Genomic DNA, 17,098 nt, shown 5'->3' with positions numbered 1-17,098 from the left:
GCCCCTTTAAGAGGAGGAAGTAAAGGCCCAACTAAAACTAAAAACAGGGAAAAAAACCAAAAACGCCGGGGAGGAAACCCTGTTTCGGGGCGGGTTTCAGGGCCGGTGACCGAAGGGTGCCCGCCCCGCCCCGCCCCGCCGGCAGGGGCGCGCCGCCACCGCAGGCGTTTTGGGCGCTGCCGCGCCCCGTAGGCGGGAGCGCCGTCCTCCGCGCGCCGCGGCGAAGAGGCGGCGGTGGGAGCCGTTCCGGTGGGGAGCGGCAGGGCTTGGCTTGTTGCGGGGGTTTCACTGATCGCCGGCGCGGCCGGGACCGGCGGCGGGGGACGGACGCATGGCGGCTGCTCCCGGCGTGGCGCGGAGCCGATTCGCGGTGGTGGGCGGAGGGATCGCAGGCGTCACCTGCGCGGAGAAGGTGAGGCCGGGCCCGCGCTGCCCGCACTGCCCGCACTACGCATGCGCGGGGGGGGGGGGGGGGGGGGGGGGGCGCGAGGGGCCGGCGGGCTCCGGTGCGGCGGGGCCGCCATGTTGGGCCTCGGGCCTCTCGCCCCCCGCAGGGCAGGGGCGGGGGGAGGGCTCATTTCAGCCGTGAGGCCGGGGCTTCACCCTCGGGCTCCTCAGGCCCTTCGGCCCCGTGGCGCTGTTTCAGTTCTGCGTGTGAAGGTGAAGCGGGGCTGCGGGGCTGCCGCTGCGGTGGTTGCTGAGGAACATCAGTGTGCGCAGCGCCCACTGGGGGAATTCTGTTCAAACAGTTCGCTTCGTGTAGTAATGACCCCGTTATTCTCAGTTATACAGCAATGACATAAGTACTCTGTCATAACACACTCCCCTCACCAATTGGTTATAAATACGTTGTCCCAGTTAAAAAAAAAGGAAACGAAACAAAAGCAGCCCAGAGAAGTAATGCTGTATCATAACAATATCTATCTGCCCAGAAATATTTCTCAAGAGGTTAAAATTGTCCTGCTGATAACCTGATAAGGGCTTATAAACAATTCCTGAAAAGAGAGTTAAGACTTTGCACCTTGACAGAACTGGCATACGGAATATGCTAGTCAGGAGGTGAGAAACTTGAAGGAGCTTTGCATACGTTACTCCTCATAGCTCTAAAGGATTTTACTGCAATTAAGAAGACTGCTATGATGTGCCCCTTCTTATAAAAATGCTGCTCTGCTTTTGGTTGGTCCGTGTTTAGTACTTTACACCTGTGGAGAATGTCCAGTCTCTAGCTTTCCGTGGGCTTAAGCTCCAAAGATAAATTTGTTTCTTGCTTTCAAATTTTCAGTGTTTTTGAAGTAACATGGGGGTAGTTTTGTACCTATAATGTGGAATAAAATTATGTGTGTGTTAGTTCAGTGAATAATATTTCATCTTTTAAAACTAAAAAGCAATATAAAGACTGTTTCAGATGCAGTTGTTCTCTGGTGATGAAGTGATAATATATAATTTCTGACGTATTAGCCACATGCAGACTAAATTAGAAAAAATACTGATACTGTTCTCCATCTTTATGGAACTGGTTTGTTTCTACCATTTATTAATTTCAGGGGTTTTGCCTCTTGCCATGGTTAATGATATATGTAGGCTCTTGTACTACAAACAACCCTTTAGTCTGTCTTCACAGGAAAGATGTTCTAGCCCTCTGACAATTGACTGTGGCCCTACTCTGGACCTGTTCTGACAGTCCGTGTCTGTCTTGTGCTGGGGACACCAGAGCTGGTTGCAGGACTCCAAGTGGGGTCCCTTGACCTGCTGGCCACAATTGTTTTTATGCAGCCCAGCATTCGATTGGGTTTCTGGCCTGCAAGTTCATGTTTATGGCTCTTACCTAATTTTTCATCAACTGGTATCCCCAAGTCCTTCTCTGCAGGGCTGCTCTCAATCTGTTCACCACCCAGTCTGTACTAATACCGTTGGTTGCCCCAGCCCACGTACGTGACTTTGCACTGAGCCTTGTTGAACTTCATTAACTTCAAGACTGTCAAGCCCCTCTCCGCTTGGCATCCCTTCCCTCTAACTAACCGACTGCACACTTGTCTTAATATTATCTGTGAACATGCTGAGGGTGCACTTACTCCCACTGTCTTTCATTAATAAAGATACTGAACCTGATCATGTGCATTCCATAGAGTCCTGTAGTTTTTCAGAGGCTTATTACCTGGATTTGTGCAAGGTATTTGACACTGTCCCACATGACATCCTGGTCTCCAAACTGACAAGGCACAGATTGGACAGATGGACTACTTGGTGGATAAGAAATTGGCTGGATGGCCTCACCCAGAGAGTTGTGGTCAATGGTTCAATGTCCAAATGGAGGCACGTGATGACTGGTCTCCCTCAGGGGTCAGTACTGGGACCAGTGCTGTTTAACATCTTTGTTGGAGACATGGACAGTGGGATTGAGTGTATCCTCAGCAAGTTTGCTGATGATACCAAGCTGTGTGGTGTGGTTGACACCACACAGGGGACACCATCCAGAGGGACCTTGACAGGCTGGAGAGGTGGGCCAGTGTCAACCTCATGAAGTTGTACCATGGCTGCAGTTACTGAAGATATATTAGTGTCTGAATTAATTAAAATCTTGGGTCTCCAAATTCTGTTCATTTCCATTGTTTTCCTTCCATTCTATGATACCATGATAATCTTGCAGTGCTTATCCAATAGGATTCTACAAGACTAAAGTAATGTAGACCAACTACTGCTTTTCACCAATAACTAGTCTTAAAGTCAAAATCTATTGATGACTGTGCTCACTCATCATGATTTCTCTTTCTTTACAAGCTGGCTGTGGAATTCCCATCAGAAGACATTTTTTTAATGACAGCTTCTCCAGTTATAAAAGCTGTAACAAATTTCAAACAGGTAAGAGAAACTTGAATTTTTCTTATGGTTAAGACCTCTTTAGAAGTTTGTATAGGTACAGATAATTTAGAACCAAATGCTGAAAATGCCAATGATTTTGAACTTACTCTCACATTAGTGTGACTGCAGTGGTAAGTATTCTTAGGACTAATGAGGTATTTTATTGTGATTCATAATCATTAGTAATTGGTAAGTATATTCACAACATTAGAGCAAAGATTAAGCTGGGTTCTTACGTAGTTGTAGTGTTTTCTAAGTTACTGAAGCTTTATTTCACTACTTTGTTAATGGGTATACTTCATTTTAAGCACTGAAAGGGTGTCTTTGGAATAAATTACTTAAGAAAGTGGATCTTACACGGTAGTGTGTTCAAATTTTGGGTAGAAACAGACTTCTGGCAAGTAATAAAGGGATAGCCTTCTGTGACATTGTCTTCAGCTTTTCCTAGAGCTCCATCAGCTGATGATTCAATTAACTCTCCCCTAATAAACTTCAGACATGAGTTCAGATTTCTGGCCAGTAGGTTTTTAAGCTAATTTTGCAGTTACTCAGATTCTGGAAAGCACTGCCCTGTCTCACTCTCAGGGAACTTTAACACAGGGCACGGAAGGAGTTGGAGACTGGGTTGCACAGAACTGAGGATGCAAAGCGGCCAGCCGGTAGGAAGTTAGCTTCTACCTTATGAAAAGCTAAGACACCTAGAGCAGCACATCCACCTGGCATTTGTATTAATGACTCTTTTGGAAACATGGTACCTAACAGGTGAGGTGTATCTCATGACCAGTAAAGAAGGACCACTCTGCGGTTTATCTGACAGCCTGCTTTTAACATAACTTACCTGGTGTATGAATGCCTGCTTTAAATCACTGCAGGGGAGAAATAAAGGTTGGAGAGGTTTGAACAGCAGTTCTCTGCAGAACGGCAGTTCTTTGCATATGGTGGCTGTAATTGCCTATCATAATCTTTTCCTTTTTGTACTGTGTTGTGTTTTGGTTTTTTTTCCTGGGCTAATGGGATTCTCAGAAGATGGCTGAGAGACTGAGATCTCTATGTGAGATGGGTGAAGACCCAACCAAAGAATATTGTCTGGGCTTGAGAGTGCTGACAGTAGGATCATGAGTATCCAGGAAAGACATTAGCACACAGCAGAGATGTAAAGTCTGATTCACATCAGCAGAAATTTCAGTATCTCAGGAGTAAGGGAATAGCTAAACGCTATTTGAAGGCAGCAGCATCTACATTTCAGATATGAGCATCTTAATATCTCTCTAAATTGGAAGCATGATGTGACTTCTGGTTCCTAGCTGCGTTCCAGACTCCTTGAATGTTCTTTAAAGTGGAAGGCCTGGAGATTCTCATACGGCTGCTCCTTTCTGGAAGAAACTCAAAATCAGTATAAATTACTTAAATATTTTCCAAGTTGTAATTTTCTCTTTTTTTAGTGTGGGTTTTTTTTGTTTGTCTGTTTGTTGGGGTTTTTTGTTTGTTTGCATTTTGTTTTTGTTGTTTTTTTGTTGTTGTTGGTTGGTTGTTGAGGTTTTTTTTCTGCACTATTCTGTGAAGTACCAGATAGTGACTACAGATGAAATGCTACCTCTGTTAATGCTTTGAGGTGATGTTGAATCGGTTTTGCTGAAACACTTGTCTTACACATTTTGCTTTCAAGCTGAACAATAAGCACTTCTGAACATAAGAGCCTGCCTGTTACCACCTGCAAGAAGAGATTTTTGAATCATGAAGAAAATGTAAACAATTTTCTTTTTTAATACAATAAAAATATTCCAGACAAAAGTATGTTTCCATATGTCCCTAAGTTGTTTTGACAAATAATTTTTCCCAAAGTACTGAGGAGAGGATGATTGAGTTGTTTCATCAGAGTTAACAGAAAAACAGGGTCTTAGTACTGCATCAGGTAAGTTAAAAAGCAGCATTGCTGACTAGTAATCTATGTATGGAATAAAACATTATAGCAGTTAGAGCAGCCATTAAGGTTCTCCATTTTTGCTTAATTTCTAGCTTTAGAATTAAAATTCTCCATGCTAGTAGCTGAATAGGCATTAAAAGATTCTGTATATAAAAAGGAACTTTTAGCAGTAACGTGATAACATGTTTTGAGACAATATGGGCTTTATGTTGTGACTTCTTTACTGGAAATGAGCATAACCTATCTTGTTAAAGAGCTTTAGAAAAAGAGAAATTTTAATACATCTCTTCTTCCAACAGGTCTCCAAAACACTTGAGGAATTTGATGTAGAAGAGCAACCAAGTTCTCTGCTAGAAAAACGATATCCCAATATTAAAGTTATACAGTCTGCAGTAAAACAATTGAAAAGTGATGAACATGTAAGCTGCTATTTTCTCTTTTATGTGTTTTTTCAAATCATTAAAAAATACGTAAAACAAGAAGAAACAGGAATGTTTCAGGCATGAAATTCTGTTGAGAAACATTCTGGTTATTGAAGTGTTAAATTGCCCAAAGTACAAGAAAATACTTCCTAACTTCAATTTCACTTTGTTGTTCAAGTAGAATATATACAAGGGGCATAACTGTAGATCAAAAATTACTCGTTCATTAGGTAATTGTATCTTTTAGATTTAAAATCCTTGGCACCCTAGCAATACTGCATTGTATGCCTGTTTGGAACAGCAGGGGAACCAGTCAAGGAAACCAGTACGTCATATCAATACAGGTGTCCAAACATTTCTTTTACCCATAATTGGAGATCTCTGTGATTCCTGAATTACAGGTTATTGCTACAAAGACCAAAATATTAATAACTTTATGATAAAAAAGTAATTTGTGAAAAATTTCTTTTTTAGCAGGAAACACGTTGCAGTGTACAGCACCTACAGATCCTTGTTAGTGTCTTTGTCAACTTGACATGTTATTTTTCACTTCAGTAATTACCAGACACTCACATTCAGATCCAAAACTGTTTTTGCTCAATTTAAGCCACAGAGATACGATTCCAGTTAGATTATAATTTGGCTAATAGTATGAATGCAATTATAGTTCTATACCATTATTATAATGTTGTTTTAGTTTAGGTATGCCTCTGTAAGCACGAGTATTTTATCTGTACAGATTTTGGGGATCTTTGCCTCTCTGGGCCATTCTCCACATATCCCAGAACCTTTAAAAAATCTCTTTGTACAAAACTGTACACTAGCTTCTAGTTTTGAAAAAAACAAATAAGGTCATAAAATGTTAAAAATTAAATATTGCTTGTTGCAGAGTGATGCAGCTTGTTCAGTGCCTACCCGTTTTCTTTAGCAAATAACAGAATTTATGGTCTTTCTAAACCACATTCTAGCCTGTGCCATGTTAACACGGGCCTGCCTTTGTTGAAATGTTTTGAATGAGAATCGTAATTGCTAATATATAGTAGTGCACAGGTCTACGTCTATTACTGGGGCAGGGGGACACTGTCGCATAGAAAACCGATTCTTTTAGCACCGATGGTGAGTACAGGGTGCCACCAAGTGATAGTCTCAGTATTTCTTCTTTGAGTGTACTGTGTACAGTTTCCAATTTATCTGTCATACAGCGTCATATACTTCAGCTTGTAAGTCTGTGGTGAGTACAGTGCAAATAAGTGACACACATGCAGTGAGAGTATGGAGGCTTTGAAGCCACTTACAGCTTTTAATACCTGCAAAATACTATGACATAAAGGGAAAAAAAAAAAGCAGATGGTCTCTTAGATGTCTCCAATTGTTTTTCTTTTCTCTTAATTTCTAACAGAAGGTTTTGACTGAGGATGGGAAAGAATATATGTATGAAAAACTTTGCCTGTGTGCTGGAGCAAAACCAAAATTAATTTTTGAAGGAAACCCATATGTGTTAGGAATCCGAGATACTGACAGTGCGCAGGTAAATGAATTTTGGACTTATCAGTGTGTGATATAGTCCTGCTTCTGATGCAAAATACTAAAAATGATTGCAGAGTGAAATGGAAAAACAACATGATGTTTGTTGCTATATATCCTTATATAGGAGTAATTTCAGTAGCAGAAGAAGTAGCCTTAAAATACCATTACATAAATTAATTAGTCACTATAAATAAGTTTATAGATAGCTCGTAGACAGTATTTCTACATTTATTCTAGCTTACCGTGTTAGAAATTTCCCTGAGGAGGTGTACCAGGTACATGGTATGAAGGGCTACTTCTTACAGGGAAAACCTACTGAAGGACTTTTGTTTTCCCCCTACTTCTACCATAGCCTCTCCTCATTTTACAGAAAAGAGCTACAGTTATAGTCAAAGATGTGGAAAAGTTTTCACGTGAGGAATGATTATTTAATAGACTAAAACTTCACCTTGAAAATAGAAAGTGGTGTTTCACTTCTATAGGTCTTAAGAATTAAGGGAGGCAGGGTGAAGGTGAACACTTCTCCAATGTAAGAACTGTAATTCATCAAATTAAGTTTGACGTTGAGAATAAAGAAGGGGGATGCTTTTTCAAGCAAGATGAGGCTAAACTATGAAATAATTATTGTTTTGGACATGAAAACATTACTTGCATTTAAAAAGAGGAAAAAAAGCGAAGAGGAGGGAGAAAAAAGCCACCAAAAAAATACAGCCCTTCATCTCAAGACTTGTCAGGCTCTATCAGTAACTTCATCCCTTAATGTGACAGAAATTCACAATTTTCAGTAGCTTCTGTAACAGATCTTAGCATAAGTACATGCATTTCAGGAGTCTTGAGAAAATTAAAAGACCAAGAGAGCAAGAAAATACTGAAAAAGATAAAATTGATCAGTGTGATGGAAGATATGATCTAAGTTGTAACTGGCACTTTTTCTTTCTTAATGCAGGCTTTTCAGAAGAATTTGGCTCAAGCTGAGAGAATAGTAGTGGTAGGAAACGGTGGGATTGCACTTGAATTGGTGTAAGTAAATTACTGAGTTTTAAATATAAATATGCAAATAAAATCTTTGTAATTCAATGTTAAATCTAGTGTGCACGAGTTTGGGAGAAGGTTGACTTAAAATACTGTAGCTCTTAAATAATTGAGTAGCAGAATTGATTAAATATTTTCTTCACAGTATGGTGGCACTTACTGTCACATGAAATTCAGAAAGCTTCAGACACAAAGATACCAAGTATATACAGTGTTTTCCTGACTCGGCACCAACAGGTTTCTGTTAAGACTATGAAGAGCAATATTTAAGTTATACAACTTGTTTGACTTCTGGAGATAGAAGACGTTAACAGCTTATCTTTCATTTAGCCTAATTTAAGTTGATAGAGCTTTTGCAGTATCTGACATGGCCTTTGTCACAGGTAGGATACTGAAGCATGTGGTCCTGCATTCTGCTAGATTACAGAACCACCTGTATTAGACAGTTACACGGTCTTGTTTTGTGTTGCAGGGAATTACTTTTTCACTAAATCGTCCTCTGCATGTTTGCACCAGTTCATGTTCCAGGTAGTACAAGTAAGATCCAAATGCCCATTCATAGCAATGGGCAGTCTGGCAAACGTGCACATTTTTTTCATTGTGGGGAACAGGAAATATGAATTATTAGTATAAATTTGATCTGCTTCTCCTCACCTTCCACCAGTTTAGTCACAGTTGTGCTGGTGATACAGTATGACCTGTCAACTTGAAGAGATTTTTTATTTTTTTTTTAAATGTGTTCTTTATGGAAGTACTTAGAGGCAATAGTGGATTTGATAGGTTTAAAAGTCTTGAATCCCTTATTTCTAGCTTCTGGAATGAAACCTGGCATGCTTCTAGTTGTGTTAGTAAGAGTCAGGTCCTTTTCAGGTAGTCTGTCACTTTATCCATTGTTTACTTGCCCATAGGTATGAAATTCAAGGCTGTGAAGTAATCTGGGCTATCAAAGACAAAGCCATTGGGAACACTTTTTTTGATGCAGGAGCAGCTGAATTTCTCATTCCAAAGCTAACTGCTGAAAACCGAGAGACTCCAATTCAGTGTAAAAGAACCAAGTATACAATGGAAGGTATGGTGTTTTAGTCCCCTGACACTGCAGCAGCATTTAGTATTAAAGATAGTCCTAAGATCAGTTAATTAATTTCCTAGGCCATAAATAAGGTTTACTGTTAATCATCGGTGGCATTTCCTTCTTTAAAAAGATAGAAGTAAAAAAAGATGTAAAACCTCATCCAGAATTGATGTATACACATGACAGTATATAAGACAGTTACCTACAAACTGCAAAAAATGCGCTTGTCTTTATGTCTGTGCCAAGTTTGCATTTTGTTTCCTGCGTTCCATCTGCTGAAGAACTTGTTCCATTTTCTGTAATATGTTTGGTTTTTTCTGAACTATGTCAGCATTATGTAGGAAGGAGCTCTCCTGCAATAAGCTATTGGAGAACAAGATGAAATTTCAGATAATGTTATTACAGTTGTGACGGAACTGCAGTCTTATTAACAACAGTGAAGGAGAACTGCAAGAACAAATACGACACAAACATACATATATCCAAAATAATAACAGAAAGAAGAGCATGGTTCTAGACCTCAGGCTGGAAGAATAAGTAAGAATAAGTAAGAGTCAGCCAAAGCATCACAAAATGGCACTCAGCATCCTTCATACATATCATGGTATGTTACAGTTTGCACTGCTGTGCACGGAGAGGAAAATGCACGTTTGCTAGTAGATAGACATCAATGTAAGTATTAGCTGTGATATTAAGCAGCCAAGTCTACAGTGAGTATCCAGATCCCTGGTGCTGTTGGGATCTAGCTGTTAAGATCCCTGCAGGCACCTAACGGTGGCATGGTTGTTTAGGAAATGAGTGAAATAATGAAAGGCATAAAGTGGAAGGGTGTTAAAAATACTGGCTTGGAGTCCGATTTGTCTGGTTTTGGGACATTGCACACTTTTGTCTTCCCTTTTGCCAACCAGGTCATATTTCTCTTAATTGAGAATCCTCACTCTGAATTCTGGAGGCAATGAAGAATGCACGCTAAATCAGCTGGTTTTTTTCTCTCTCCTTCAGGAAGCGAAGAAAAAGAACGACCAGTAGCAGCATCTGACAAACTGGGCAGTGCCTTAGGCCCTGATTGGCACGAGGGCTTAGATCTTAAAGGGACTAAAGAGGTATGGTCATAATCTTGCTTACATGTTTGTTTAAATATTGCTTTAAGTGGGTAAGGATGACAGAAGTGAAATGCCACATTCAGGATTATTAGACAAATAAATATGCTTGAACTGATTCTTCTGTCAGAGTTAAACAGGAAAATATGTTAACAAAGGCAACTTTCTGCTTCAGGAAAAGGGTGGTTAATGGGATCCACTGACATGGTTTTAGCGATTTGCTCTTCAGATTGAAAGATAAATGTTGGTTTGCATATTTCTGTGGGACTAATGTCAATCCCAGCTTTAACCAGAAGCAGTGCTACCTCTATTGTCCTGATTTTAGCTGCCATATGTATGTTTTCTGTTGTGAAAAACAGAACAGTAGGATTTGTACGGAACATCAGTCTCCAGAAGTTAATTGCTGGTGTTTTGGCTCTTGAAGGCTGTGGAAATATGTTTGCAAAACTCTTCAAGGCCTGACTTTACAAAATAGTTTAAAGAAGCAGGCAGCTTTCTAGCTTGTCTTGAGCTCAGAATAGGAGTAAGGGGTGAAACATGGGCAGCTGGAACAGGCTGTATTTTCTTTTTGGCAGCATTTAGGACATAAACTTGTTATTGCTATCAGAATTTAATTCATGGTAGAAAAAGGAAGGATTTGAAATCTTGAAAGACTGAAAAGATGAGTTTACTTTTTTTCTCGTAAGTTCTGATTTATCTCCCTGTAAACTCTGGAGAACTTGATAAGCTTTCTGGCATGCCAGAAAAATTAAATTGGTGAGAAATTTCAAGAAACATCAGATATCTGCTGAAAAAGCAGGTAAATAGGCATTTGCTATGGTTGTATCTGTGCCAAAAAAGGAAAAAGTGTGGGAACTCAGCTAATGTGTCATGCTTTAAGATGGGATATGTTTGTTTTTTTCCAGTTTACTGAAGTCAGCTTAGGTGAGGGTATACTTGCTATTAAAAATACTGTTATTACTAATTATCATGTTTACCATTTTGTCAATCTTTCTTTAGTTTTCTCATAAAGTACATATTGAAATACTATGTGAAGTAAAGAAAATATACTTACAGCAAGAATTTATACAACTGCAACGGACTTCTTTGACTTTTCCTAAGGAGGAGAAAAATGTAGAACCCGATGAGGGTAGGTGCCAGTGCTGATAAGAAATAAGGTGTTGAAAGATAAAGCACGGCTGGAGCATGTTTGATCTTGTCTGCTGGCTTAAAGCAAATACAGATTTGGAAAACAAATCCTTTATTTTTATAAATCAAATGGAAGTCTAGGAGTTGAGACTTTTATTCATAGGCTATAATGAAATTACAAGATGTTACAGGTCATGCCGTTTTTCCACAAAGTCCCCTAAATTCCTTATGCAGAATATTCCCTTCTTATGACAATCCAATAAAGCAATATAATATAGTGGAGTTAAAACAGAAGTACAAAACCCCAAAACATTTGTTGTCAAAACTGAAGTAATCCTTCAAAGAAAGTAAAACAAAACATTATTTGTTTCATGAATAATTCTGTATAAATTCCACTGAATGAAAACTTAAATTACTATTTTAATAGCCAGTTACTTCTGGCGTAAGATTCTAGCAAATCAAATCTCCTGACACTCTTTTTCGCTTTTGAGGTATATCCTGTGTATGTGTAAATTCACATATAAAAGAGTATTTGGCAATTGTGTACTTCAGAGAACATCCCACAGGACTGAAGCAGTGGCAGGCCACAGTGTTTTCCCCCTACAAATGAGGGATTTGATTTAGGAATATTCCAGAGAAAGTTAATAGCAGGACTTTGGAGCTCAGCTCCTAAATCTCCCTTTTCTAGTCCTGAATGAAGGTAAGAAATGTTATAGGTAATCTTTAGTTTTGGGTTTTTTTCCTACCTAACCAATTAGAGATCTCAGAAGACTATTTTTCTAATTATTATTTCATATCTTATTATAAGACATAATTAATAAAATAAATTCTGTTCGTTACATTCTCAGGGCAAAATTTTCCCCTTTTACAGTTCTGTGGCCTGTATACGTGGAATTAACTAATGGAAAAATTTATGGATGCAATTTCATTGTCAGTGCCACTGGAGTTGTGCCAAATGTTAAACCATTTCTTCATGGCAATAATGTAAGTATACTGGTTACTTTTGAAGTTTAAGCTGTTTTTTTTTAAGTAAGGTGAAATAAACTCTTCCAGCTGGTTTATGCTTCTGACACGAAACATTGATTACTAAAAGCGGTGAATGTTGTACAGCATTTCCAAATTGTTGGTACCAGAAATACCTAACACGATAAAAATTAATTTCCTTAGCGTTTTTGACTTAATATATTGCTGCTTATGTACTGACATATGCAATGCACACTGTTAAGTAAATAGAAAGGGAGAAAAATACTTGTATAACTGGTTAATGTGGCAAAAATTTAGAATAATTTTTCTTTTAGTTCTGCATCATATTCTTACCTTACAGATCTTAATTGCCTCCTCCTCAGGAGAAAATTTTATTTTTAGTATTTTTCATCTGGGAAGCTGAGCTATAAAGTGCTTATATTTATTGAGGGAAGTCACACAGCATCTGAACCTAGATAATGATTACAGAGTTGATGGCTGCCATGTGAATTTTGAGGCCTTCATATCATTCTGTCTCCATGTTAGGTGTCTGGTTTGACCCTGGACAGCAGCTCAGCCCCACACAGCTGCTCGTTTACTCCCCACAGTGGGATGGGGAAAGGAAGTTGGAGGGATAAAGTGAAAAAACTCATGGTTTGAGATAAAGACAGTTAGAGGAAAGCAAAAGCTGTGCCTACAGGCAGGAATTCATTCACTCTTTCCCACTGGCAGGGAGATGTTAGGCCTCTTCCAGGAAAGCAGGGCTTATCACTGTTACTTGGGAAGATAAGCTCCATAATTATGCACACCCCCCTGTTCCTCCTTGCCTCCAGCTCTTCCTGCTGAGCACACTATATAGGTTGGCATATCACTTTGATCAGTGACTGTCAGCTGCTCCAGCTGGGTCCGCTCCCAACTTGTTTTGCATCCCCAGCCTTACCACTGCCCCAGGAAAGACCTTGAGGCTGTGTAAGCACTGCCCAGCAATAACTAAAACATCCTTGTGCTAGCATCACAAATCCAAAACATAGACCCATGCAAGCTACTATGGAGAAAATTAACTCTGTCCCAGACATAACCCGTACCTTAGGGTATTGGGTGATTTGCAGTTCCTTCTGATTTGGAATTAAAATAGAATAAAGCAGAAGAAAATTAGGAAAACATAAGTCTGATGTTGAGCCATGTAATATTTCAAGGCCTACATTATAAAGTTAGATCAGGAATTAGGTATTTGCAATGGTGTCTTCTGCCCTTGACAAAAATACAAAATGAACTCCTAACCATAAGTGTTCCTGTAATGTACGTAGTGTGATTTGCAAGCTCTGTCTGTTATTTCCCTGCGTGGGTATTGGCAATATTTTTAAAACCTATGCTGTGTTATAGAAATAATGCTTAATGTTTGGTGTCTTACCGTGGAGTTTGGCCACTCTAGATAGTCTCATGTTAAATAATTATTTTCTGTAAGTAATGATTTTCTAAGCTTTTTTTTAAATACATTTGAGATACTTTAAAGGATATGTGAAGGTCCCTTGTAAAATGCAACACTGATGTGTTCTTAAAATTGGTAAGGAAAACCACACAGGTTTCTAGGAGATTCTACTTTTGTTAGCCTAATGATGTCTTTGCTTATCTGAATGGTTCTATGTATGATAAGATTCAGGTATTTAGGATAAATTCCGCAGGGGGCAGGGGTTGCATTATAGTATGGAAAAGCAGTCTTGAGATGTAGATAGCTGTGGAAAATACTTAATTATGGCAGTCTTTGGGGGATCTCTTTTCCTTCCCTTGAAGATGGAGTCTTGACATGGTGAGGGTTGAAAAACGTGATTCACTTGTGGTTATCAGTCTTTTCTAATTGAGTCAGCTTAGGTAGGAGAATAGCCATACTTCATTTATGCTGCATGACCTTTTTTTCTGTTGCTACATGGCATCCAGAAGAGCATCTTGCTGGGTTCCTGTACTATTTATTAATATAATTTTATATCTTCTAATGTTTTGAGTTAGCAAAATAGCGAACTTACTGAAATTTTTTTAGAGTCTTCCATTAAAAAGTAACAAATGAGATGACTGCTTAACACGGGTGAGGTTGAATTTCTTGGTTTAAATGGTGATTTTTCTTCAGTACTGATCTGTGCAAATACTTTAGTTTGCTGTAGGTGAAGATGGAGGTCTGAAAGTAGATAAGCACATGCACACATCCCTGCCAGATATATATGCAGCTGGGGATATCTGCACAGCGTCGTGGGAACTTAGCCCAGTGTGGCATCAGGTAAATCCAATCATACAGTCCTGCCCTCAGCAGCAGCTGATCTACAAAGAAAATTACACGCTATTTGGAGACACTAGATGGGAGGAAAGTTGAATTGAAGCAGAAACCAGTGAACAAGCAGATCATCCTGGGTGTGTTGATGACAGATAATTGTCTCTGTGACTGAAATCCAAGTTGTTCAGTCTTCCTGAGTATAATGAAAATACGTAGTATGCACTGACAATACAGGGAGTGTTGGTCATTGCACACTGACATTCAGCTGTGTTCTTAAATCTTTTTTTTTTTTTCCCCTAGATGAGACTGTGGACTCAAGCTAGGCAGATGGGATGGTATGCAGCAAAATGCATGGCAGCAGATACTTCTGGGGAATCTATTGATCTGGATTTCAGCTTTGAACTATTTGCTCATGTTACAAAATTTTTCAATTACAAGGTAAAGTAAATACAGTCTAAAAGTCTCAACCACTGAGTTGGTTTAGACCACACATACTGGTTGCTTATATACACTTGCCAGCACTGAGCAGATGTTCTGTTATTGCCAAAACAGTCTGCTCTATGTAATAATTAGTCTTACTTAAAATTTTCTCCATTCATACTAACTTTGAATGCTGAAACTGAAGAGGGCAAAGATCTTTACAGATATACTAGAAATTTTAATTAGTGAATGACAACTGATAAATTTTGCATCTCTGCATATATTCCATTTTATTAGGTTTCTGTTCATGGATAAATTCAACACAGTTCAGCATGGCCACTGGTTCATGATTAGTTTTACAGATTATATTTCAAGGTGAAGATTTTTAATTGTTGTGGTTTTGAACACCAATGGAAAGGGTGAGGTTCCCTAGGGAAAGGCATTTTGAAGCTTAGGACTGTTATCAGCAGAAACACTAAAAGCTGCTGCAGTGATCTTAAGAGTGCTTTTTCCTTTTTCCTTCTGTTAGGTGGTGGTTTTGGGAAAATACAATGCTCAAGGCTTGGGTTTAGACCATGAACTGATGCTGAGATGTACCAAGGGACAAGAGTATGTTAAAGTGGTGATGCAGAATGGCCGCATGATGGGAGCTGTGCTGATCGGTGAAACGGACTTGGAAGAAACTTTTGAGAACTTAATTTTAAATCAAATGGATCTTTCAGCCTATGGTGAAGACCTCCTGAATCCAGACATCGATATAGAGGATTATTTTGATTGAACAAAACCCCATTTCCATTTTGTGTAAGGTTTTGACACAGCATAGTATGTCTTATAAAACTGTTTCCTCGGGATTACCAGAAATGAGGGATAAAGGCAATTCCTTATTAAGATGTTGTGTTGATCTTACTAAAATACTGACTAGCAAATTAAATTGAACTGTGTAGAAATGCAGCAACAAAAGCAAGTAAGTGGATAAGGGATTAGTGTTGGCAAAGAGTTTTTGGCTGGAGTAGATGAACACTAGAGAACAGGGCTCTTAATAGTTCTTAAAAGCAGGCTTCTCTGTGCTGTTAAGATAGCACTGCATTCACTTGAATGAGAGGTAGCCTTCACTTTTTAAAAGTAAACAAAGTGTTTAAATCCTGTATTCCCCAAGCCCTGCGTAATTCACCTGCTGTGTCTACCACAGCCTAGTTTCCCCATGGCTTCATCATCTCAACTGCCCTTGTGAGCCAGGTTGCCTTGATGTGATGGTGCTGCCTTCCCTGCCTAAAGCTACCTCCAGGCTGGAGCAGTGTATTGGCTAGAGGGGGAAAGCCCCTGCTTCCTGAAACCACTTGGTCAGGTGAAGGCTTACAAGGCAGTCTCGGGCAGTGCTACATCCCTCTAGCACCCCTCCACTGCTCACACCTGAGTACTTGCCACTTACATCAAGACTGCAATTCCAGCTCACGGTACCATGTTTGTCCGACTGGCTCAGACTAACAGCTTTAGGACATGGGATGGTTGGAGCTCTCACTACCTGGAATGTAGACCAAAAAATGGATGTTTGGTGGGGTTTTTGGTGTGTTTTTCCCCTCATAAGCTTATTTCTGAATAATTTTATTTTCTGTTTGGCTAAGTACAGAATGCAAAAACTGAACAATGCAAGCCAGGATGAGATGTCAGTTAAGAGCAGCTTTTTTACTGCACACCACTTCAGCTTTTCAGACACTGTGGCAGAGCTACACTGGTGCATCCTGACTCATCTCCAGCAGGGTCAGGGTGCTGTGCACACTAGGCACACTGGTGATGTCACCTGCAGTAGTATTCCCTAGCAAGAGCCTGGGATTAAATGCAGTCAGGGATTTAAGATGTTTGTTTTCACTCATAACTAGCTCCCTGGGTAGGTGTTTTGTTGCACTTCAGTAATAGTAATGTGTATGTACAGGCTTGCTTGAGTCAAGTTCCTTCTTTGTTAGTTGTTAGGTATAATGTGGTGCCTAGGTGATAAAGCCCAACAATTTAAGGTATTCTCTGCCTTTCATAGTATCATCCATGGACAGTTGTTTCATACTGGCTTTCGGTTTTGTTCTGCAATTGCTACTCAGGAGTTGCTGTTTAAGGATCAAACTGGGAACAGTTTTTTGTACTCCACTAAATACAAAGTTTGCAGTACTTACTGAGACTTTGGCTGGAATCACTATTTTTTAAGAGCATAACTCTTTATTTAAATTAATTAATTCCACTTTTGATAGAGGCTTCAGTTAAATGATTGGTGAAATACTAAGCTTTAGTCACTGACAAGATTCTACCAGAAAAATAAAGCTGATTTTCTTAATCATGTTTGGTTTTATACTGAAGTTAGTATACGTCTGAATGGGGGGCAGGGGAGGGTATCCAAAATTA

General features: G+C 39.5%; 1 protein-coding gene across 2 annotated transcripts; it reads left to right on the top strand.

Annotated features, from left to right (window-relative positions):
* The first annotated feature begins 207 nt into the window (after positions 1–207).
* PYROXD1 (pyridine nucleotide-disulphide oxidoreductase domain 1) lies at positions 208–17,030 on the top strand. Of its 2 annotated transcripts, XM_051613395.1 has the most exons (12): positions 208–412; positions 2,779–2,859; positions 5,083–5,202; positions 6,605–6,733; positions 7,679–7,752; positions 8,673–8,833; positions 9,839–9,939; positions 10,936–11,065; positions 11,936–12,048; positions 14,174–14,296; positions 14,591–14,728; positions 15,240–17,030. In XM_051613395.1, exons 1-12 carry the CDS (start codon positions 332–334, stop codon positions 15,486–15,488), a joined length of 1,500 nt encoding a protein of 499 aa, XP_051469355.1. In that variant the 5' UTR covers positions 208–331; the 3' UTR covers positions 15,489–17,030. The 2 variants fall into 2 exon arrangements, with proteins under 2 accessions (XP_051469355.1, XP_051469364.1); XM_051613404.1 differs by lacking the exon at positions 14,591–14,728.
* Positions 17,031–17,098: the final 68 nt, after the last annotated feature.

Source organism: Apus apus, chromosome 1, assembly GCF_020740795.1.
Source record: "Apus apus isolate bApuApu2 chromosome 1, bApuApu2.pri.cur, whole genome shotgun sequence".
Classification (NCBI taxonomy): domain Eukaryota; kingdom Metazoa; phylum Chordata; class Aves; order Apodiformes; family Apodidae; genus Apus; species Apus apus.
The sequence above is the reverse complement of the archived record's forward strand: the minus strand, read 5'-3'. Positions and strand labels throughout refer to the sequence as shown.

Coding starts and splice junctions, on each gene's coding strand:
- PYROXD1 (XM_051613395.1), top strand. CDS start 332: ATGGCGGCTGCTCCCGGCGTGGCGCGGAGCCGATTCGCGGTGGTGGGC. Junction 413..2,778: donor GCGTCACCTGCGCGGAGAAG/GTGAGGCCGGGC, acceptor TTTCTTTACAAG/CTGGCTGTGGAATTCCCATC. Junction 2,860..5,082: donor CTGTAACAAATTTCAAACAG/GTAAGAGAAACT, acceptor TTCTTCCAACAG/GTCTCCAAAACACTTGAGGA.